The 25,160-nt window shown below is 38.4% G+C and overlaps 1 protein-coding gene across 4 annotated transcripts in view; it reads right to left on the bottom strand.

Moving 5' to 3' along the window:
• Window positions 1-25,160, bottom strand: part of si:dkeyp-23e4.3 (rho GTPase-activating protein 7) — a 108,235-nt gene that overhangs the window by 8,585 nt on the left and 74,490 nt on the right. For 3 of the 4 annotated variants that reach the window (XM_037748571.1, XM_037748568.1, XM_037748570.1), the window contains 13 exons: window positions 20,886-20,957; window positions 20,699-20,780; window positions 19,695-19,758; window positions 18,678-19,306; window positions 15,289-15,502; window positions 14,755-15,159; window positions 12,792-13,156; window positions 11,666-11,842; window positions 8,778-8,937; window positions 8,454-8,652; window positions 7,913-8,126; window positions 4,769-4,883; window positions 3,687-3,923 (listed from right to left, as the gene is read on the bottom strand). In XM_037748571.1, the coding sequence (XP_037604499.1) occupies window positions 3,687-3,923; window positions 4,769-4,883; window positions 7,913-8,126; window positions 8,454-8,652; window positions 8,778-8,937; window positions 11,666-11,842; window positions 12,792-13,156; window positions 14,755-15,159; window positions 15,289-15,502; window positions 18,678-19,306; window positions 19,695-19,727 (2,748 nt within the window). In that variant the 5' untranslated portion in view covers window positions 19,728-19,758; window positions 20,699-20,780; window positions 20,886-20,957. The remainder of the gene's footprint in view (window positions 1-3,686; window positions 3,924-4,768; window positions 4,884-7,912; window positions 8,127-8,453; window positions 8,653-8,777; window positions 8,938-11,665; window positions 11,843-12,791; window positions 13,157-14,754; window positions 15,160-15,288; window positions 15,503-18,677; window positions 19,307-19,694; window positions 19,759-20,698; window positions 20,781-20,885; window positions 20,958-25,160) is intronic. The other variant, XM_037748569.1, reaches the window with a different exon arrangement.

Raw genomic sequence — 25,160 nt, forward strand, 5'->3', positions numbered from 1 at the left:
TGACGTTTTTTTATGAAATTTTTCGACATACTATACTATGACGTTTTTTTTCATATAATTTTCGACATACTATACTATGACGTTTTTTTAGGAAATTTTTCGACATACTATACTATGACGTTTTTTTATGAAATTTTTCGACATACTATACTATGACGTTTTTTTATGAAATTTTTCGACATACTATACTATGACGTTTTTTTATGAAATTTTTCGACATACTATACTATGACATTTTTTTTCATTGATTTATCAACATACTATACTATGACTTTTTTTCCGCATGAAATTTTTCGACATACTATACTATGACGTTATTTTTCGACATACTATACTATGACGTTTTTTTATGAAATTTTTCGACATACTATACTGATTTTTTTTCCGCATGAAATTTTTCGACATACTATACTATGACGTTTTTTTTCATTAATTTTCGACATACTATACTATGACGTTTTTTTATGAAATTTTTCGACATACTATACTATGACGTTTTTTTTCATATAATTTTCGACATACTATACTATGACTTTTTTTCCGCATGAGATTTTTCGACATACTATACTATGACGTTTTTTTATGAAATTTTTCGACATACTATACTATGACGTTTTTTTATGAAATTTTTCGACATACTATACTATGACGTTTTTTTATGAAATTTTTCGATATACTATACTATGACGTTTTTTTATGAAATTTTTCGACATACTATACTATGACGTTATTTTTCGACATACTATACTATGACGTTTTTTTATGAAATTTTTCGACATACTATACTATGATTTTTTTTCCGCATGAAATTTTTCGACATACTATACTATGACGTTTTTTTTCATATAATTTTCGACATACTATACTATGACGTTTTTTTATGAAATTTTTCGACATACTATACTATGACGTTTTTTTATGAAATTTTTCGACATACTATACTATGACGTTTTTTTTCATATAATTTTCGACATACTATACTATGACTTTTTTTCCGCATGAAATTTTTCGACATACTATACTATGACTTTTTTTCCGCATGAAATTTTTCGACATACTATACTATGACGTTTTTTTATGAAATTTTTCGACATACTATACTATGACGTTTTTTTATGAAATTTTTCGACATACTATACTATGACGTTTTTTTTCATATAATTTTCGACATACTATACTATGACTTTTTTTCCGCATGAAATTTTTCGACATACTATACTATGACTTTTTTTCCGCATGAAATTTTTCGACATACTATACTATGACGTTTTTTTATGAAATTTTTCGACATACTATACTATGACGTTTTTTTTCATATAATTTTCGACATACTATACTATGACGTTTTTTTATGAAATTTTTCGACATACTATACTATGACGTTTTTTTATGAAATTTTTCGACATACTATACTATGACGTTTTTTTAGGAAATTTTTCGACATACTATACTATTACGTTTTTTTTCATATAATTTTCGACATACTATACTATGACGTTTTTTTATGAAATTTTTCGACATACTATACTATGACTTTTTTTCCGCATGAAATTTTTCGACATGCTATACTATGACGTTTTTTTATGAAATTTTTCGACATACTATACTATGACGTTTTTTTATGAAATTTTTCGACATACTATACTATGACGTTTTTTTACGAAATTTTTCGACATACTATACTATGACGTTTTTTTATGAAATTTTTCGACATACTATACTATTACGTTTTTTTCCGCATGAAATTTTTCGACATGCTATACTATGACGTTTTTTTATGAAATTTTTCGACATACTATACTATGACGTTTTTTTATGAAATTTTTCGACATACTATACTATGACGTTTTTTTACGAAATTTTTCGACATACTATACTATGACGTTTTTTTATGAAATTTTTCGACATACTATACTATGACGTTTTTTTTCATTAATTTATCAACATACTATACTATGACGTTTTTTTATGAAATTTTTCGACATACTATACTATGACTTTTTTATGAAATTTTTCGACATACTACAGTATGACTTTTTTCATAAAATTTTTCGACATACTATACTATGACTTTTTTAATGAAAATTTTTAAATTACTATTCTATGAAATTTTTCGATATACTATACTATTACTTTTTTTTATGAAATTTTTCGACATACTATACTATGACGTTTTTTTTCATATAATTTTCGACATACTATACTATGACGTTTTTTTATGAAATTTTTCGACATACTATACTATGACATTTTTTATGAAATTTTTCGACATACTATACTATGACGTTTTTTTTTCATATAATTTTCGACATACTATACTATGACGTTTTTTTATGAAATTTTTCGACATACTATACTATGACGTTTTTTTATGAAATTTTTCGACATACTATACTATGACGTTTTTTTATGAAATTTTTCGACATACTATACTATGACGTTTTTTTATGAAATTTTTCGATATACTATACTATGACGTTTTTTTATGAAATTTTTCGACATACTATACTATGACGTTATTTTTCGACATACTATACTATGACGTTTTTTTATGAAATTTTTCGACATACTATACTATGATTTTTTTTCCGCATGAAATTTTTCGACATACTATACTATGACGTTTTTTTTCATATAATTTTCGACATACTATACTATGACGTTTTTTTATGAAATTTTTCGACATACTATACTATGACGTTTTTTTATGAAATTTTTCGACATACTATACTATGACGTTTTTTTTCATATAATTTTCGACATACTATACTATGACTTTTTTTCCGCATGAAATTTTTCGACATACTATACTATGACTTTTTTTCCGCATGAAATTTTTCGACATGCTATACTATGACGTTTTTTTATGAAATTTTTCGACATACTATACTATGACGTTTTTTTACGAAATTTTTCGACATACTATACTATGACGTTTTTTTATGAAATTTTTCGACATACTATACTATGACGTTTTTTTTCATTAATTTATCAACATACTATACTATGACGTTTTTTTATGAAATTTTTCGACATACTATACTATGACTTTTTTATGAAATTTTTCGACATACTATAGTATGACTTTTTTCATAAAATTTTTCGACATACTATACTATGACTTTTTTAATGAAAATTTTTAAATTACTATTCTATGAAATTTTTCGATATACTATACTATTACTTTTTTTTATGAAATGTTTCGACATACTATACTATGACAGTTTTTCATATTTTCCGACATTACTATTTTTTTGACTTTTTTCAACATACTATACTATTACTTTTTTTGGACACACTATAGTGTATATAGTTTTTTATATTTTTTGACTTACTATACTATGAATGTTTTATGGCACATTATCCTCATAATAATAACATCTCCATTCTCTATTTATTTTTTTCTTTACCTCTTTGATATTGTAATTTTAATGGTAATTATTCATTTCTTTATTTAGCATTTTTTTTTGTTTTTATGTAGTACAGTATCTACTTTATGATTCAAGTACTTTCTTCAATATTTGTTTTTTAAAAATTTTCTCATTTCAGTCCATCTTTTTTTCCCCTGAACAGGATACTCAAAAATCCAAACTCTTCCAGTCACTACACATCCACAGCCTGGTCTGAATTAGTATGTAGTATGAACCTTAAACATCTCTCCTGTAAGTCTAACTTCCTCCACTTACCTTCTTGAATGCCAGGGCCACATGCTCTGGAGCTGGGTGGCTCTCCCAGCCTCGGCTCTTCTCTCCGGCCTCCGTCAGGAGGAGCTGGGTGCTCAGCTGCAGTTTGCTCCTTCTCTCCTCCTGCTCTTCCTCACCTCCACTCTGAATATGGGATACAGGGCCACCACCTTCCTCAGGGCGGAATTCCTCAATGGATCCTGCAGCACTTGAACGTTGACCAGACCAAAACTCTGGAAGCTAAAAAGCGGAAAGCACAAGAGAATGAATTGAATGACTAACAATGCAAGGTTTATTACAAAAAATAATATCCGTAATACAAGGGAACTAGAAACACAATCCTGTTCCCTATAACACACACACCCACTGAATTATTAGGCTAATTTATATTGATTCTTTATGTAATTGTCTTTTATATGTATGTTATACCACAATTAAAAGGAATTGAGGGTCAAGAATTTCACTACATGTACTTCTATAACCAGTATTTGACCAATAAACTTTAATAAAAGGTAATATATGAAACTTTGGTGAGCTTCAGGGGGGTGATGTCATGTAAAAGCTCTTAACAAATACCCATCATGGCATGTGCACATAAAGAGACCAGGCACCAGATGTATAAACGATGCTTACGCACAAAAAACACGCATATAGTATGCCATAAAAATGACATTTAAAAATGTCATAGTATAGTATACCATAAAAATGTGATAAAATATGTCATAGTACAGTATGTCATGTACATGTAATAAAAATGTTCATAGTAAAGTATGTATAAAAAAATCATAATATAATATGTCATAAAAAAAAATCATATTATATTATGTAAATGTCCCCAAAAGTCTTAGTATAGTGTGTCATAAAAATGGTACAAAAAAGATCATAGTATAGTATGCCATATTTTTTTTATAATAAAGTATGTAATAAAAAGTCATATTATAGTAGGTCATAAAAATGTTTAATAAAACAGTATGTCATAAAAAACAGAACAACTCATAGCATAGTGTGCCATCAAATATTTAATAATATAGTATAGTCGTAGAAAATGTCATAGAAGATGTTATAGAAAACTGCAGTTTCTGTACCTGGAAGAGCCTCTGGGCCTCGGTGATCATGTTGGCCAGGCCCTGGGTGGCAGCCAGGTTCTCACTCAGGTCCCGCTGGTCCGGGCGGCCCAGGCTGTACTTCCTATGACTCGACCTGCAGCAACAACAGGAACAAGGTCGAGGTCACTTACCGTCTTGAATTAATTAAAGGCAGCAAACATACTGAAATCAATGTCTCCTAAAGTAAAGCCCTGAGTATTTTTGGTTAGGTTTAGGGATGCACCGATACCAGTATCGGGTCCGATACTGTGCTCATGTATGTTTCCTCGTATGCGGGACTCCCCAGCCTGCTGTGTGTCGCTCACACCCTCCAGCTGGCTGTTAACGAGGCTCTTTTGACACAGAGAAGTACTCGTATCGGTACTCGGTATCGGCGAGTACCCAAATGTAAGTACTTGTACTCGGTCTGAAAAAAAAGTGGTATCGGTGCATCCCTAGTTATAATGAGCCTGATTTGGATTTAGGCACAACAGGTTGACAAACACAATCACGGCTTAAAACACCACTAGTAAGTAACCACCTACTGACACTGCATCAGACAGACGAGGAGGATAGGCGGCTGCCAATGTGTTTTTTTTTTTTCTTTACAGTTTTGGGAACACTGACGGGAAATGGGAAGAAGGTGTGACACATGTGACATGTCGCCATCACGGCAGTGACGGCAGCTTCACACTGCAGGTAGACTGTGTGTGCCAGTCAGCTGAAGCAGTTTCTACAGGCAGCAGACAGGAATCAGCGGCACGATTTCTGCCACTGACAGATTCAGGTTTCTAGGAGAGCTTTCACAACGGGAAGTTGTTTTCCTTGATTTTATTTGATATGAAGTTTTATCTTTTATGTTTTTTTTGTTTCTGATGACTAAGAAAAAGTTAGAAAGACGAGCGTTTTGTCACACCAAACAGCACAGCGCTGCAGAAACGGGGAAATTAGACACCAACACTTAAAACAACCCGAGCTGGTTGGGCTGCGAAGTTAGACCATTAAAAAAGTATTTATCTCAGTAGGAGTGGTGAGTTCTGTCAAGCAGAAACATGAGCAAAAAAGTCGCAGAGATGAAATTTTATAGATCTGGGGGAGAACAGCTGCGAGCAGCAGTCAATTTCCGGAATTATTGTTCCCACCACAAAGTGTGACATGATTTCTGACAGGCCGAGACTTTGGCTTCCAGGAGTAGGGAGGCACAATGTGCTGATTGTGTCGTTATGTCATTTACTGTCCCGTCAGCCTGAAGGGAGGAAAGGAGCCAAAGTGGAAAAAAGGAAGAGGAGGAGATGAAGGGAGGGGAGGAAAGAACAGGAAGACGAGTTAGTGAAAGGAGTGATTACGAGAATGAGAAGAGGAAACAAGGTGGAGGAGGAGATATGAAGATGACCGAACGAAAGAGAGACGATGTGAGGGTGGATAGAGAAAAGATGGATGACAACAGCGGAAGATGAGAGTAGAAGGAAACAAGATGAAACACAAAAGTGTTTAGCATGACATAAAAGAGCACAAATAAGAAGAGGGATGTATCTACTACCAAGTATTGTGTGTGTATCAAAGCCTGATATATCTTCTTCCTCTGTTCTCCAAGAAACAATTAAAAACATCAATGAGCCACACAGTTTCACTGGATGACATGTTCCTTCATCACCATGAACACACACACTGTCGTTTAGTTAACTCACATACACCGTCCTGCTGGAACAAATACTCACTAGAGCACCAAATGTGGATTAATCCACCGCTTAAAATAGTCAAAACACATGCACTATTTGCCTCAAACTACTAAAAAACTACATTGACTCGCTATTTTAGGAAATTACCGAGCCTTTTTAAAAATTAAATTATATATTTGTGAGCAGTTTTTGTTTTATCGGAGCAAAAGGGTAGTCCACAAATAGACAATATGTACACAATACATAGGTATAGACAGGGACAGGAACATAGATATAACAAGACAGATAAAACAAAGCATAACAAACAAATAAGTAAATAGATATAAGTTATAACTTATTATTGCTATTATAAATATGCAAACCGGTTGTTGTTTCTAAGGGTGGTTACGTAAAGCACGTGTGTGTATACTGTGTGTATGAGTGTGTGTATATTTGAATCTGATAGAGAGGAGTGAGCTGTGAGGTGTTTTTAAAAGATTTACGTCTTCAGTAGGAGAGTTTATTGTCTCCGATGGGATTAAATTGTCTTGTGAGGATTTGCTTCATCAAGACCAGACACCACAATAAAACACACTAAACAAGAACACGTGCAAACATGAGCCTGAGATAAAAAAACAACCAGCCAATTAATCACAAGCCATTCACTCTGGTAAGAGCTACAGAAATTCAAGGCATACATCTCAAAACATACACACTTTAGTACATAAATTACACGCAACGACGCAAACACGTGCTTCCATTGATGTTAAAGAATGCATTCATAAATACAGTGAACACACTTCTGCAGAACAACTCAGAGCTCAGATGAATGGTCTGCAGACACCGATGGGACAGAGTGTCTCCTAATAATTAAGCTCATAATGCAAATCATCAGCTGCATCATCATCATCTCTCTCTCTGTCGCCCCTCTCTCTTTTTTCTAGCTCCCTGCCCAGCGGGGTTCTCAGCTAAAAAGCAGACAGAAAATATCTTTCATATCAGGGAGTGAAGTTGAGGCCAGATGGAAATTGTTGGAGGTTATGTAATGTGCTCTCTGTGTAAACTGTGCTGATAGTTTTTCATTACACAGAGAGAAAGTGTGAGTGTAACAGCTGGATCTGATCCAGAGGCGATGTCATCGGTGAGAACTGAGAACTATGGAAACATGACGTCTAATGAAGCCACAAAGGGGAGGAAGAAAAACACGTTTCCTGCCGTGAGTAACAGCTAACACACACATTCAGACACACATATATACGCACAGACACAAAAGGTGAAATAAGGATCTGAGGCTAAATCAGATGCTGAAACTTTAAAGTGAACCATGATGAAGACACAGCTTGAAGCCAAAACTAAGTATACTGTCTGCTGTTGCAACAAAATGACCTCAGTTTGTACAGAATAAAATAGAGACAACTTAAAGTGTAACTGGATAGATAACTGATGCAGGTGATTCTGTCAGTCAGTGTCTGTGGTCTCAGCTCACCTGGGTGCGTTGGCGTCTCTCTTCAGGGTGTTGAGGTGGAAAAGCGACGGCGCCAGGCAAACTGCGATGTTGGTCGGAGTCATTTGGTTCTCGTCCACGCAGGCAACCACGTCCCGCAGGAAGAACAGCAGCGTTCGCAGCGCCACCCTGTTCTCGTCAGGAAGCAGCAAGATGGCAGCCTGAGCTGCAACCAGCTGCTGATCCTTTGGGAAGTCTGCAAGCACAAAGATAACCTGTTAATATCTGAATTATGCATTTTACATGACTGTGAATAACGCTAACTCCATGTACACTGTAATGGATGGATGTTTAGCATGTTAGATGTAATACATGTTTAGCTTTAACGGCAGAGCATGCTAATCTGTAAAGATACAAACATTAGTATTTAGCAATTAATAGCTACATCTTAGCATATTAATCTGTTGGGGGCACTAGAGGAAAAACGTCAAGGGGTCAATACAGTCATTAGGAATCACAACCAGGAAATGTGACAATGTAATAGTCAATGCTGGTCACATGATAACAGCAGTGAACTGCTCACATTGGTAAATGTGGAGGAAGGTCTCGCAGAGTTTGCTGGTGAAGATGGGTTCAGGCAGATCTCTGAAGTACTGCTTCAGCATGTCGGCCACGTCGAAGGCAGACTGACCGTCGTACGAAACGCCGTCTGGGTCGGACTCCACCAGCTCACGGAGGTACTGGATACGAGACTTCACCCCTGACTTACGGAAAAGACCCACCTGAGACAGAACACAATACAAATGAAATAAAAACATTTGCTTTGCTTTTTTTTTTTAAATCATCATTTTCTTTTTAAGTGTTTTGTTTTTTGTGTTTCTAAAATCACTGCAGGCCTCTTCATTACCTGGTCCAAACACTCGGTCCTCAGGTAGACCAGAGCTCGGAGGATGCTGGGAGGAAGCGGCTCTCCCGTCTGCTGGACGCTGAGGAGGAGAGGAACCCCAAAAACCCGCCGGCCTTTCACCTCCATCGCCTTGGTCTTCCTCGGCGATTTAGGAACAGTCCTGCAGGTGACAGAGACGTCAATTACACGCCGCAATCCTCCCATTTTTTAAGAAGCAATCAAACAGCAAGGACTAGTGCCAAGAAAAGAGTTGTTGAAAAGTTATCAAAAATAGTTCTGCAAATATCCGGGGAATTTGTGTAAAGTGGAGTGTAAAGCTCAACTTGGCTGCTGTTTTTCCTTTTTTGAAGAAAGAGCCAAATAAACATTTTTTGATTACATAAGTCCCCATTGATCTCTAAAAGGAGTGTGCCATTCAAATCAGCTCTGCAGGAGAAAACGTATAGGAAACCATGGACGCTGATCAAAGAGATTATAGAAAGACTGTTGGAAGTGTGTTCATGTTTCTGAACTGATATCAGCAACCTTTTAACTATTAATACCGATGACTGATGTTTTTCTTTTCTTTTCCATTGGAAAACCCCCGTAGAAAGCTGTAATGTTTTTAGATTTCTAACTCTAAATTGTAGGGCTGAGTGCGCTCTGAATAAAACTACAGTCTTATAATAGTAATATTTAAAAAAAGGAGAGATCCTCCAACAATTATTAATGAAACCTCTTCTCTACTTGGCATAAAGGCACATGCCGGCCCCGTCGCTGTCACCAAAATACAGAGTCGCAAAGAAAAAATGTCATTACACATGCACTCTAAATGCTTTTCTTCCACATTTAACAGCGTCTCTCGGAGACTATCTGGCTATTTTGAGGGAAAGAGTCTCAGAGTATCAGCCGTCGCAATCAGCAGTTAATTGCTGTATTTTGAATCATCCAACACTCGCGTTGGCAGCAGTGATTAAATCACTGAAATTACAAGAATTGACAAAAAAACTAATTGTTGAAGCCTGAAGAGTTTGTTTTTTTCTGGAGCATTTGGCCCAATGGTGCTGTAGTGACAGAGCATTCATGTCTCGTTGTTACTGTTAAATAAGTTACGGTTGAGCTGTCAGTTTTAGTACATCTTTCGATTTAATTATAAACAGTTCTACGTGGACAAGATATCAGGTGTTCTAGCACAAATCTGTGTTAACCAGGTTTCTCTTAACTAGGGATGCACTGATATCAATACCAGTATCGGGTATCGGGTCCGATACTGTGCTCATGTGCTCGTACTCACAAAACGGCTCCGATACAACGGCACCGATACCACTTTACGGCAGCGCAACGTTAACCTCTCGTCACCATCTTTCGGGTCCTATCGCACGCGCTCACGCTCCACCTCGGCTGAAGTTATTTGTATATCACCACGACTAATGTCATTCTCAAACCAGCCAAAAAACTACAAGAACCCTTAATAAAGTAATATGACTTGCCTGAACTTACCATAGTTTGTGGGATGAATAAAAAAAGGATGCTGTGTCTAAGTTTTATTAATGTCACACAATCCAGTTTGAGGTGAAGGAACATGATGTTCACATCATTTGTGTGAGAGAAAGAGTTCATTTGCACTTCAGAGTTTGTGTTCGTTTAAAAATCCTGCTTTGTTGAACAAAATGTTTCTTCTTTTTCCCCTTAGAGGTTAGTTCTGAAAGGGTTTCTCCTCAATTTCACTCCCTTTTGTGATTTATTAATGTTTAATCTTTGTAAAACGGAGCCGTTTGAAATGCTAAAACACAGCACACATGAACTACAGGGAAGCCTCACTGATGCTTTTTCAACCTGCTGCCAAAGAGCGGCTGTTTTTCCTGAATGTCCCTCCCGAACACGCGTTTGATCCCGTAAATTAAAGAGGAATATCTGTGAGGAGTAATTTCAGGAGGTTTTTTTTTTGTTCACTGCTCAGTTCCCACATTCAACCTTATCTCATTGAGCATAACAACCCCCTTTCTATTCTTAAAAATGAATTTGTCTCGATTTTGCATGAGGGCTTATTCCAAAAACACAGTGTAGGAGGCAAAACACTGATCTCATTAAATCCATGTGTGTCAATAAAAAGTGCAGTGAAAACATCCTACGTCTTAAACAAGAACAGCGTTTGAGCTCAACGGTCTGAAAAATACCTTAGTAAAAGACACAGGCCACGATTTGTGTCCCAAAACCTTTGTCTTACTGCTACTACTGTCCCTAGGGGCTCGCTGTACCCTGACTAGGGATGTCACCATACCAGAAGTCTAGTAGTCGATACCAATACCAGTGAATTTACACGATTCTCGATAGCAAATTCGATACCACCGTAAAAAAAAACAACCAAAACAATAAATCCTATGACTCCTTTATGACTCGTGCTAACTATGAGATACTAGAGTTAGAAAGAACTGTAAATATAGAGATTAAGCCAGAGTAAGACAAGAGTACGGTCCAAAATAACCCACAACACCTGAGCAGTTTACCAGGGAGCAGAAAGGAAGACAGAACCACATTTCCTTCCCAGGAATACAGACACAACATGAAGCACCCACAGTCCCTCCTGGGGTTTTTGGGAAAGGAGTTTATTGCTCTTGAAGCATGATGCTGTTGGTGTTTTTTTTAAGCCGAGGCAAGGTTGCACCTGAGCCATGAATAATGAATGAATTATCTAAATAGGCTGCATGAAATATTTACCCTCCGCCCACCCACCTGCCCTCCTTTCCTTTCCACAGTTGTTTTCCTTGAAGAAGTTTCTCCGTGCAGGTGTGCAGGAGCAAAGAATCAGGGTAGGAATACAGAGTTTGGTTTCTCACCAACATCTCCTCAACCTGAACATTTATTTTCACGCATGAAATCCCCCCATAAACCCCTCCCCCCCTTCTTACCAGTTCCAGCCCTGCTTACTGGACGGGGAGTATTTGTCCATCAGAGCGGTGAGTTTGAGCAGCGAGAGCTTCTGCAGCCGGAGGAACTGGGACACGGACTGGTTCTCCACTCCTGGACTGGTGGACAGGGAGGGCAGGCTCTGCTCGCTGGACCAGTGCAGTTGCTGGCTCACTCTGCTGGACACACAGCAGCGACAACAGATAAGTATACACATACACACATACATACACACACACACACACACACACACACACACACACACACACACACACACACACGTAAATGCCAGTTTTTTTTAACATATCATAATAAAGACAAATGGGAACTAGGGATGTTCATTTTGAAAAAAGTTCTTATAACCAATAACCGACCTGCAACCGAAAGAGCTGCACCAATAGGCATTCCTGTCTCCCGAGATATGACGCCAATGTGGTTAAAAAGCAGATTCAGAGGCACAACACATGTGTGTACAGTGCACATTCAGACACACATAATTAAGCAGCTATACCAACAGTAAGCCAGTAAAGCACAAACAGAGCAGAAAGAGAGAGCATCCATCAGCAAACACTGTTGATGTGGCTGACTTTACATTACAGGAGTGGCCTCATAGCTTTTTATTGCTCTATATTGGAGAACAAATATGCAACAAAAAAGAGATATAAAAGCAGCACTATAAAGAGGCGATCAAAACTATTGACCATGATGTTACTGCTCTTATCTTTACTGCCTCACAGTAACTCCACTTTTATATTTGTTGATGCCTGTGGGATTAAATCCCCCATAACTGTCATTATTAGTGCCTTGCTGGACACACAGACTCACATTTACAAACATCCAGGGTGACTTAAAGTGTCCAATTATTGGTTTGTATTTCGTAGACCTGAATTTTTAATGCTGATCAATATCTGGCAAACAAATTAGCTTTTAACTTTAGGGAACTAAAATGACACTCCTCCTGTTCCTGAGTTCTTCGCATCCACCGTCTGTTTAATGACCCTGATCTGTTTTTATCAACACCTGTGAGACACTTTGAGTTATATTGCTTATGAAATATGATACGCTCTATAAATAAAACTTGATTTAATAGCAGTTTTCATTACTTCATTTCACTCTGAGCTTTCTCACCTGCTCCTGGGTTGTGGTGATCTGGTCTTTGGCTCCTCTCCGTTCACAGGTACCTCCTCGTGGCTCTTTACCTCCTTCGGATGCTGCGCCTGCAGGTGGATATGGCTGGGGGAGGACGGGCAGGGGGAGGCGGCGGATGAACCGTGACCAGGTGAGTCCTGGGAGGAAGAAGAGGAAGACGACGACGAGGAGGAGGAGGACGAAGAAGAGGAGGAGGAGGAGGAGGAGGAGGAGGAACCTCTCTGACCGTCATCCTCAGATAGATTTTCAGACCAGGTGGAGACCATTTGTTGGAGGTTGCCGATCCTCTCTAAAACGCTGTCCAGGGCCGAGAAAACGTCTTCACCTGCCAACAATCGACCCACCTGAGAGGGAAACAATTTTGAAAGGTACGGTCATTCATGTAATATTACGTCACAACGGCTGCTGCATTAGCCGTGTGTTTACTACGTGTTTCTTTGCATATAGAGCGGGGAAGTGAGATCGGATCACAAGTGGCCACTGAAGACGCATGTGGAGACGCATTCTAATGCCAGGTGTGAACAGACGTACTTAAAGCTGTCCACTTGTGATTGGATCACTGAGGACGCATGTTAGTTCCAGGTCTGAACAGGGCCATTTTAGGATTTTGCAAATGAAGGATTTCATTGCCGTACAGCAGTTTTGGAGGAAAAGGTATCACTCAGTTTCTCTAAGGATCTGAAGTTAAATATAACAGGTTCCTTTTAAAGCCATTACCTAATGACTTCTATAATATTTTATGTCAACGTTTACTTCCGTTGCTGCCATCTTTTTGTCAAAGAGGGTTCCAACTTTATTCCAAATGGCTCCTCTTCTACTTTAGAAAAAAAAAAACACGCCTGAAGCAGGATGAATAATTCAAACTGATTATTGTAAAGCTTTAACATAAAATGTAATTTCCATTTTCACAAAATGATTTCTGGCTTTATGGGAAAGCTCCATATGGAGCTCAGCTTAACAAAATCAATATCCTCGATTGAATGACTCATGTTTTTATAGACTTTTATTTGAGGATTTCTTTTTCAGGGGATCCTTACTGTAGTAGAGAGGCAGCAGAGCCAATGAGAGAGACTCCTTCTCTTGACTGGTTTATTTTTCTCTGGAAAAACTTTACTGAAGGGGACAGATGGCAGAATTTCACAGCCTTGTTACACAAAATAACCAGAATATATTGCACATGTTGATCCCTAGCAGTGACTCATCAGTTACCTCACCAAGTAATAACTTCCTGTTTATGACTGTCTGACCTGTTGTGTCATTTTGGAACAAATCTCTCCATCCATAAAGTCACAGCCAGGTGGAATAAAATAATAAACCTACAGTATATCTGGGCTCTTGAACCCACTCACCCACTGTAGTGACAGTCAGGGGTTCAGTACCATGGACAGCTCTACTCTGCTGTGCCACACTTTCTACACTTTGTTCTCAGCAATTTAACCAATGTGTTGCCCTCTTATATGAGATATTATACACATGTAAAAGGAAGACTCTCCTCATTGTTCCCATCTACTTTGAGTTTTTGCTTCACAACATGGAGGATGAAACGACAAGTGAATGAGCGATCACAAGACATTTCTTTTGCAGCTTTGATTAGCTAGCTATACTTAAATATGGGAGAAGGAAGGGAAACAAATAATGAAATTAATTTGGTGTCTTTTGTGTGACTTTTTATTATTGACGCAATAAATTGTTCAAATGGGGATATCGGCACACACTTTCATACGGTGTATCTGCATTTATGGTGTTGTACTCGCATGAAAATACTTGAATTAGTTGTGTGAAGAATAAATAATGAGAACTTGAGAGAGATCAAACCCTGCCTACTTTCCCACCTCGTAAAGGTGATGGGATTGTCTGCTTGTTTTGGAAATTTGCTAAAATTATCGGACTAAATCTAAATATCTAAGTATAAAAATAAATGGAATAACAGCTTTGGACCTACCTCTGACTCCTTACCCGTCCGTTCTGCATCGCTGCCACTTCCGCCACTGGCGCCTTCACTTTCAGACAGCTGTTGGTCGTCGGGCACGTTGTCGTAGATACTCAGCCGGTGATCCAACACAGCACGCTGAACGGGGACTGAGACATCACAGGAAGAAGAGGGCGATGGGTCCTGATCACCGGTGGCCAGCGATGACGCGCCACGGCGGCAACTGTTTCGTCCCCGGTAACCGTGGAAGCTCCCGGTCCTCCAGTTGACGGAGGAGTTGTCGATGATGGGGGACAGGATGGCGTGTTTGTGCGCGAGAGAGGTGGGGAAGGTCCCCGGTTTGTGTCCGTTGGGGATCTGGAAGACCAGACTGTCGTGGCTGCTGTTGTTGTTGTTGTTGATCTGGTTCCTGTAATCCTGTGAGGGTCAACAGACGAATGAGTGAAGGTTTAAATTAAAAGGAAAAGATAAGGACAGAATAAAGTAATCAGTGATTATAATGTAGTATTTATTCAATATTATTCAAGATGTCTCAAGATGACTGACCTCTGTTCCTGGATGGTTCTGGTTGTTCCGGGTGGTTCCACTAACGACCCCGACGCCGCTGTTGGAGCGTTTGCAGTTACTCCTGACCCTGGTGACCGGGCTGGGCGTGCTGACGGCGCTGCTGCTCTCTGAGTGGCTGTTGCTGCTGCAGCTGCTGATGGTGTGAGGAGATGATGGCGAGGAAGACTCACGGCTGTTGGGTCGACCCTGCAGGCTGGAGACACATTCAGGAAAGTAGAACTCAGTTAGAGCTGAACCTTTGCAAACATAAGCCTATAGGTATGGCTGCAAAGCACCTGTAAATTATAGATTAAAAACAATAATCTTTATTTATATAGCACCTTTCAAAACACAGCTGCAAAGTGCTTCACAAGAAAACCCATTTAAAACACAGGGATAACAAAAGGTACTAAAAGCCAATAACTAAACAAATAAAAACCCAAAGCGTAAAACAACTAAAATGTCATAAAACATAAATAAAATCACAGAAAACAATTCTTAAAAAGTGAGATTTTAAAAGTGATTTAAAAGACACGACAGAGTTTGCAGATTGACAATCCTATGGGGCTACTCCTCTTCCATGTGCGCTCGACATGCACTCCTGCAATTCAAAGTAGTTCATCATATCCACATGTCTAAAACAAAATTAACCCAAATATACACTGACGTGGACCCTACATGTGACACATGTAAAAGTGCACCTGCATCACTCCTCCAAAGTCACTGGACATGTCCCCTTTTGACCAAATTTTGGACATCAGTCTTTGGTACTATTTCTGAGATCCTTCACCATCAAATTGAGCCAAATCCCCTGACTGACATTTTTGGCATCGCTCCAGACTTAAACTTGCCTAAAACAAAACTGAACGTCTTGGCTTTTACCTCTTTACTAGCTCGACGAGCTATCTTACTTAAGTGGAAGGATTCTGCTCCTCCGTCCCACTCAGATTGGATCAGAGACATTATGTCCTGAAGGAATTTAGAGAAAATCCATTATACCACCCCGGGAACAGAGAGTACATTTTACAAAGTGTGGGGCAACTTTGTGTCATTTTTTCGAGAAACCCACTACAGTAATCTCTGAGTAGGCAGTATCTTCTTTTTCCTTTTTTTTAATTAAATTAAATTAATTAATTTATTATCATCATTTTTTTTTTTTTATTATTATTATTATTATTTTTTATATTGTCAGGTATGATTGACTGATGTGTTGTGTCACGGGTAAGTGTTGTTCAGAAAACAAAAAAATTAATTCATTACGACTTTTTTTCTCATATTATGACTTTATTCTCGTAATATTACAACTTTATTCTCATAATATTACGACTTTATTCTCGTAATATTATGACCTTATTCTCGTAATATTATGACTTTATTTTAGTAATAGTATGACTTTATTCTCGTAATATTACGACTTTATTCTCGTAATATTATGACTTTATTTTAGTAATAGTATGACTTTATTCTCATAATATTATGACTTTATTCTAGTAATATTATGACTTTATTCTAGTAATATTATGACTTTATTCTCGTAATATTATGACTTTATTCTAGTAATATTATGACTTTATTCTAGTAATATTATGACTTTATTCTCGTAATATTATGACTTTATTCTCGTAATATTATGACTTTATTTTAGTAATAGTATGACTTTATTTTAGTAATAGTATGACTTTATTCTCGTAATATTATGACTTTATTCTAGTAATATTATGACTTTATTCTAGTAATATTATGACTTTATTTTAGTAATAGTATGACTTTATTCTCATAATATTATGACTTTATTCTAGTAATATTATGACTTTATTCTAGTAATATTATGACTTTATTCTCGTAATATTATGACTTTATTCTAGTAATATTACGACTTTATTCTCGTAATATTATGACTTTATTCTCGTAATATTATGACTTTATTTTAGTAATATTATGACTTTATTTTAGTAATAGTATGACTTTATTCTCGTAATATTATGACTTTATTCTAGTAATATTATGACTTTATTCTAGTAATATTATGACTTTATTTTAGTAATAGTATGACTTTATTCTCATAATATTATGACTTTATTCTAGTAATATTATGACTTTATTCTAGTAATATTATGACTTTATTCTCGTAATATTATGACTTTATTCTCATAATATTATGACATAGATTATGAATAAAGAGACGCAGGTTGCTTAAAGACGCAGGTTGCTTAGAGACGCAGGTTGCTTAGAGACGCTGGTTGCTTAGAGACCGCTGAACTAGCCTACCTAAAGACTAACGTTAGCTAACTGTTACATCAGTTTAACGTCACCGTTATTTGCTGATATAAAACTTGGAGAGGAGCAAACACAAGTTTACCTGATTACTGTTCCAGTAATTCACTGTCATGGTGTTTGTTTTCCTCCTTTTTGTGACTAAAAGGATAAATAGTTCTGCTACATCCTCTCATCTCATTGGAGTTACAAACATTTTCACACACCTCTTTGCGTGGCCCTACGCAGCTTCCGTAGTTGCAAAAACTCGCGAGACTCGCTGCCCGACGCTCTATCATAAGATTGACAATCTCGCGAGAGTTTGGGGGTTAACTTCAGACTCATACCATTTTCAGGAGAGGGGGGGTTTTCATTTTGAAACAGGCTACATTTCACTAAAGCACACTAACAATACAAAGTTTGTTCTTGTTGTTTAAAGTAGTGGTGATTATTTTGTTCAAAATAAAATTTGAAAAAAAAAATTATTATTGTTGGCCTCCATGGGATAGAAAGATTCCTCCTTTTTGCCCCTGATGGGTGGGCCTGTCCACAAGAAAAACACATTTAAAATGTTTTAACAGGTACTGCATTTAGCATAAATAAATATGCTCAAATCATAACATGTCAAACTGCAGCCTAACAGGCAACAACAGCTGTCAGTGTGTCAGTGTGCTGACTTGACTATGACTTGCCCCAAACTGCATGTGATTATCATAAAGTGGGCATGTCTGTAAAGGGGAGACTCGTGGGTACCCATAGAACCCATTTACACTCACATATCTGGAGGTCAGAGGTCAAGGGACCCTTTGAGAAATGGCCATTACAGTTTTGACAAGTTTGGAGCGTTATTTAGCCTCCTTTGCGACAAACTAGTATGACATGGTTGGTACCAATGGATTCCTTAGGTTTTCTAGTTTCATATGATACCAGTATCTTCACTCTAGGTGAGCCTGCTACAACCTCTGAAAGATCGATTGCGTTAATGTGTTATAGAAATTAGTGGCGTTAAAACAAATTTGCATTAACACCTCATTATCGTTTTAATTTTGACAGCTCTAATAGATATTAACTATTCACAACTATCATCTTTTTTTTGGATTGGGTTTTAGAAAGATTGTAATCCTGACAATCCTCACCTTGATGGGCATAGCAGCCTCTCCATCCTCTCCTCCTCCTGGACCTGAACCGGCCCGCTGATAACGTGCCGTGCCCGACTCCCGCTGTTACCACGACTACTGTGAGCAGAAGGGAGGAGGCCGGATGTTCCACGCAGCCTCAGTTTCTCCATCTTCCTCAGCAGACTGGTGCCCTTCTTCCTGGGCGGTTTGTCTGGGAAGCAGCCTTCGACCTCAGGACTCGTGGTGGCAGATCCTCCAACGCTTCCACCAGGGGAGGGGGGTCCACTAAGCGAGGGGTCCAGAGAAGGCGTCTTATTCGTGGAGGAGCAGCGGGAGGAGCTCCTGCTGGTGTCCTGGTCGTCTGTGGTGGTGGTGCTGGCGGCAGCGCTGATGGAGGCGGGTGTGATGGCAGCATCTCTGTGACTCTTGTGGTGTCCTTCGCTCTCAGTGCTGCTGGAGCTGTGGATGGAGCAGATGTCATGGCGGTCGCCGACGTCACACATAGACACATCCTGGGGTCCAATGTGGCTCTCGGACAAGCTGAGGATGTCCGTCGTGGAGTCAAGGCGTCGCCATCGTCGCGTCCGCCTGTCGTAGGTCCAGTTGGGGCTGATGGCGCAGAAGTCTTCTTCGTCACAGTCGTCTCCCTGGAAGAAGGAGGAAGGGTTCAGACTCACCAACAAGAGCGACACAAACATCTGGATATGGACATGCAGCCTGAGCGATCAATTACACGTCACATAACATTAATATAAAGGTGTAAAACTGAAGGCATTATAGATCCAGGTGTCTACAACAAAAATCTGCATTTATAACTTCAGCTTCCACTTTCTTCTAGAACGAGAAACTGTTGAGGAGGAGGAGGAGGAGGAGGAGGAGGAGGAGGAGGAGGAGGACTGATCAGTTCATATCAGTCAAAATCAAGTGCTGCTTAACGAGGAGATTTCACGGTTTGACACTCCCCACGTCTCCAGCTGTTCAGATATGAGTGTCCTGCTGTGTTTGAGTTTCTCGGTGTTTGCTCTCGACACTCACCCTGCGTTTTGATCTCCGCGGCTCCAGCCTCATTTCCACGCATTTGTTTAAAGTGCTTAATCTCCTGAAAAGAGGGAGGAGAGATGAAAGTGGATGGTGGGTTAGACTGGCAGTGTCATATAATAACAGTGACCTGCTACACAAAGTCTTTACAGTTGCCAATGAATTTCTTATACGGAGGCAAACAAGGGCTTTTATGTTTTAAAATGCAATAATCACTATCAGGAAAAAATACCCTGAAACTTTGTTTTTATAAAGAAATAAAAAAACAACAGTGGATTTTTAGCCTGTGACCAGAAGGCAGCCGGTTTAATCCCCGTACCAGCGGGATAAATCTGAATAAATAGCATACCCATCCCTCATTGCTGCCACTGTGGTGCCCTTGAGCAAGGCACTAAACCTCTAACTGCTCCACTGGAGCATCTTATTGGCTGCAGGTCAGAATGTGGTTGTTGTAAGTAAGGCTGTTTAGCAGAGAGGGAAGGCTCTGTGACTGTAGCTTGTGTTCACCGTGCCCTTATCCTGTTTATATTGTAAATAATAATCCAAAATGTCCATTAGTTTTCTTCACAGAAATGTAATTAATATTTTTAAAAAGTTGTCTAACACCTGTTAAAATCAAGAAGGCTTCACGACCCCCTGTGAAGCTTTGGCGACCTCTAGTGCGGGTCTGGACCCCCAGATTGGGAACCAGTGTTTTAGAGGATGTGTTGGTGATGTTTTCAGGAGCTTGTTTCTATTGGTGAGGGTGAGTACAGGAGGATGGGGTCAATAATGCTACGATACAGAAGGAGCAGGAGGTAGATTTGACTGAGAAAGCCCTTCCTTAGTTTGCGGATAGCAGAGAGTCTTTGTTGGCAGCGTTTATGGATGTTTCTAGTGTGCTGATCAAAGCTCAGTTTATTGTCTAGGGTGATGCCGAGGTACTTAAAGCTCTCCACGATCTCCAGTGGTTGGCCGTTCATGTTATATCCACACCACCTGTATAAGTGCACCAGTGTTACCTGCAGAGTGAATCGAGGGCGTCCTTATCCAGGAATTGGTGATCACGCTTCGCCCACTCGATGTCAACGGGGAACCTGCAGTCTGACACACGAACACAAGACAAGTGAAACACTAAGACGCTGCCTGAGACATTGTGTTTGCATCATCTGTGTGGATTCATGCATGAACAGCCTCACATTTATTTACCTTTGAATAACTGCGCGTACTGGGGGAAGCCGGCCGCTTGCAGCCAATCACAGGCCTCCTTGGCTTCAATCTCTGCAAACAGCGAGAAGGAAAAACAGCATTTGATTCAATTATAATCATTTCACGCTCCGCCCGCTTTAAGAGGGCAAATATTTGCCCTTAATCAGTCGTGTGTTTATGAAGTTTAATTACATTTGCATTTGGGTGAAGAAAAAAAAACATTGAGAGAGAGAAAAAACTGGAAGCACATAGAGGCTATTAATTATCTGTGACTCTTGGAAGAGGCCGTTTTAATTACTGCTAATTGGAGTGAGTGTGGAGACGGGAGCTTCTGAGAGAGAACGAAAAGAGAGTTTTTTCATGTCTCCTTCGTCTTTATCTTCTAAACGTGTGTCTCGCTTCGCCCTCTGACGTTGTTATCATGGATGGGCAGATCAACATGACAGTTGTCACTACGATACCAATGAAAAAGGATTAATTTCAAAGGTCTCTCATGGACGTAAAATTAATATTCTGAGCCAACGTTGAGATGTTATAAGGTAAGAAACTTAGAAGCCCACGCAACACACAGGTATCCTCACTCTTTGACTGTGATATTAAAAGGACTTTCTATCTTCTACATTTGTTCAAACCTGCAGCTGATAAAGAAAAAGAACAAACAGACATGCAACCACAGAGAAAGAAGCACATGAACCCAGATTTCACTGATGGATGCTACTCAGAAGGGCAGAGAGTATCCACGCAGGCTGCTTAATGTCTTTGTGAAGAACTGTTGCAATACTCTAAAGTGATGCTTTTGTTCCTTCTGTTCTTGTTCTTATCATTTAAAGTAGAACTGAAATTAACTTTATTTATATATATATAGCATATAGCAGGGCTCAGCAACCTTTAAGCCATTTCAGTAAAAAAAAAAAAATAAAAACAAATCTGTCTGGAGCTGCAAAGCTTTTGAGCATTGTGATGAAGGTAACACAGTTTATAGTCTAAGTATATAGAATATAAGTCTAATGCAGTGAGGGCCAAAGAGACAATGTACTACGGAGTATTAGGGCCACATTGAGGGAAAAAACATCTGAGATTTACAGAATAAAGTCATAATATTCCGAGAAAAAAGTCGTAATATTATGAGAATAAAGTCCTAATTTAACGAGAAAAGAAAGTCGTAATATTGCAAGAATAAAGTCATAACTTTAGGAGAAAAAAAGTCCTGATATTACGAGAAAAAAATCATAATTTCACAAGAAAAAAAGTCGTAATATTACGAGAATAAAGTCATAATATTATGAGAAAAATTTTGTAATATTACGAGAAAAAAAGTCGTAATATAACGAGAATAAAGTCATAACTTTACGAGAAAAAAAGTCGTAATATAATGAGAATAAAGTCATAACTTTACGAGAAAAAAAGTCGTAATATAACGAGAATAAAGTCATAACTTAATGAGAAAAAAGTTGTAATATTACGAGAATAAAGTCATAACTTAATGAGAAAATAAGTCGTAATATTACGAGAAAAAAAAGTCGTATTATTACGAGAATAACGTCATAACTTTATGTATTGTTGTGTGATTCTCGGTTTATCTTTCAAATCTTCTTTCCTCTTAAAAGTACATTATATCCTTATATTTTAAAAGTATTTGTATTGGTAATGTCTGCTCTTGTATTTTTTAAAAAGTCGTTGATGATAAGCATACACATTAAGACACATAGAAACAGGCACATCACATGATTACGTGCCTTAATCAGCGCTTCCTCACTTCAAAACATGATTAAAGATACGTGCACTGTGCATACACCGACACACACAACCAATTAACCTCCACTGCAGTCGAGTATGTTTTGTGGGGACTCTGATGCGAAGTGTTTAGAAAAGACTGAGCGGGGAAAGAAAACATTGTGGCGTGAAGCATAAAAATGTTCTGTTGATTCAGGATGTTTACAATAAGGAGCGACAGAAATCATTTTCTCAGTCTGGTTGCACAGCCCGAGAAGAGGATTTGGATTTTAGTTTGAGGTCTCAAAATATTTGTCCACCACAACCCTTGCCTGAAATGTTAAACCTGCTTTCCCTCCGTGCATAAGAGGCCCGTCGCGGTTTGAATACTGCCAAGGGCATTTCTTGTTTTCATATTCAGACAGCATGAAATATGGCCGGCATTAGTCCCCGCTAAAGAACAACAGCAGCAGTTTGCCCGTGACCGATCGGGTCGCTTCAAACACTTCTTGTCTGCTGGTTGTGTTTTTTTTACTGCTTATATTTATTCACTTCAGCCGAGACAAAAGGAATTCACATTTTTTTGTGACTTTTCAAAAGTGTTTTCTAAAATTCACTTGACAGCCGTCTGGGAACTCGGCTTATAAAGTGGTCTCGCTGTTTCCCCAGACGTCCGAGGATCAGGAGAACAGAGAGACACAAAGCAGATGCCCCAGATACGTAAACACTGGAGGGGAGGATTCAGAGAATATGGAGATCATCAAAACGACAGAAGGGGAAGACAGAAAGACGGACAGAAGTAAACGGACTTAAAGGAGACATAGCATGCTCATTTTCATACTTGTATTTTGGGTTACCTACTAGAACACGTTCACATGCTTTAATGTTCAAAAAACACTTTATTTTCCTCACACTGTCTGTCTGAATATACCTGTATTCACCGTCTGTCTGAAACGCTCCATTTTAATCCATCTGATTGGCTTGAGAGAAAAATATAGCGCACCTTTGCAAAGGTAGTTCTCACGCTGTGAGCGATACATTCCAACTCATAAAACAATACGTATAATATCTTACAAAAAGTTATTCCTAATTTTTTGCATGTTTTCTTATAAATCGCCAGCAACACGTGTCAATATCCGCTCGTTACATGCATACAGTCTTTTCAAAATAAACTTCCGTCTTCACAGAAACATTTGGTTAGGTTTAAGCACTAAAACTACTTAGTTAGGTTTAGGGCAGTATCGGAAGCATCCACCCCAACGCCCTCCCTACGTGGCGTTTGTTGCTCTCTATACTTCCAAAGTGATTTTGTGGGATATATACAAATTACAGTGCATTACTTTTCATTGGTCTAGCTACAAAAGGTTTATGAGAACAGCCTGTATATTCTAATGAGCCTGCATGTGACATAGGAAGGGGAGCCAAATCTTAAAGGTCCCATATCGTGCTCATTTTCAGGTTCATACTTGTATTTTGTGTTTCTACTAGAACATGTTTACATGCTGTAATGTTAAAAAAATACTTTATTTTCCTCATACTGTCTGCCTGAATATACCTGTATTCACCCTCTGTCTGAAACGCTCCGTTTTAGTGGATTTCAATGGAATTGCAACGGAATTGTGTTGCTAGGCAACAGTTTGGGTCCATGTTTACTTCCTGTCAGTTGATGTTATTAACATACGCTGCAACAGGAAATAAACTGGGACACATTTAGAATGTTTATGTTTAAAACCATCGAATGGTTTAAATATTGTATATTTGTGACATCACAAATGGACAGAAATCCTAACAGCTTGTTTCAAACGCGCAATTTCTGAATACAGGCTGTGTGTATTTCTCCGTATATTGAGCGTTTTGATAGTTTAACAGTATTTATATATCACTTAAACCTGCTTTATAATGTAAAAGACATGAAAATCTCACTTTTTACAATATGGGACCTTTAATGGCTTGTTGAATCACATGTTTTCTGATCACAAAAAACTGAGTGGGTTGCCTTATTTCACGGTTTGTGGGTTGGTAGACGCTCCAGATACCCAGATGTATGTGCACAAGTGTGTTTTCCATGATATGTCCCCTTTAAAGTGAGGAGCAGGCAAAGAGATTAACGGTTGAACGGTAAAATACAGAGGAATTACCATAAGTATGTTTATCCTGACCCTTCAAGTGTCGTGCTTGTTAAACATCTGAGCGCAGAGCCCATTTTCCGGCGTCACGATGGAGATGTGACATTTGAGATAGGAGAAGGGGATCAAGTGTGCTTGCAGAGCGGCGGTCTCACATGTCCGCCAGAGGATCTGTAAATCCAGGGGATATGTGAAACTACCCGAGTTAGAGCCCTGAACTCAGCGAGACACCCACGCCACTTTCTCACCGCCGACATCACTCCCTATCTATCGCTCACACTGACAAATACAGCCTGTCGTTGTGCAACCTTGAGGGTCACACGTTAAAAAGCTCTTGACGGTTTAAACCAGTTTTCCACTTTAAATAGGTCTAATATTCTGCTTTAAGGCGTCCGTGGATCAGAGCTTTAGAGACGCTGGAGCTTCAAGTTGAAAA

Source organism: Sebastes umbrosus, chromosome 17 (genome assembly GCF_015220745.1).
Source record: "Sebastes umbrosus isolate fSebUmb1 chromosome 17, fSebUmb1.pri, whole genome shotgun sequence".
Taxonomy (NCBI): domain Eukaryota; kingdom Metazoa; phylum Chordata; class Actinopteri; order Perciformes; family Sebastidae; genus Sebastes; species Sebastes umbrosus.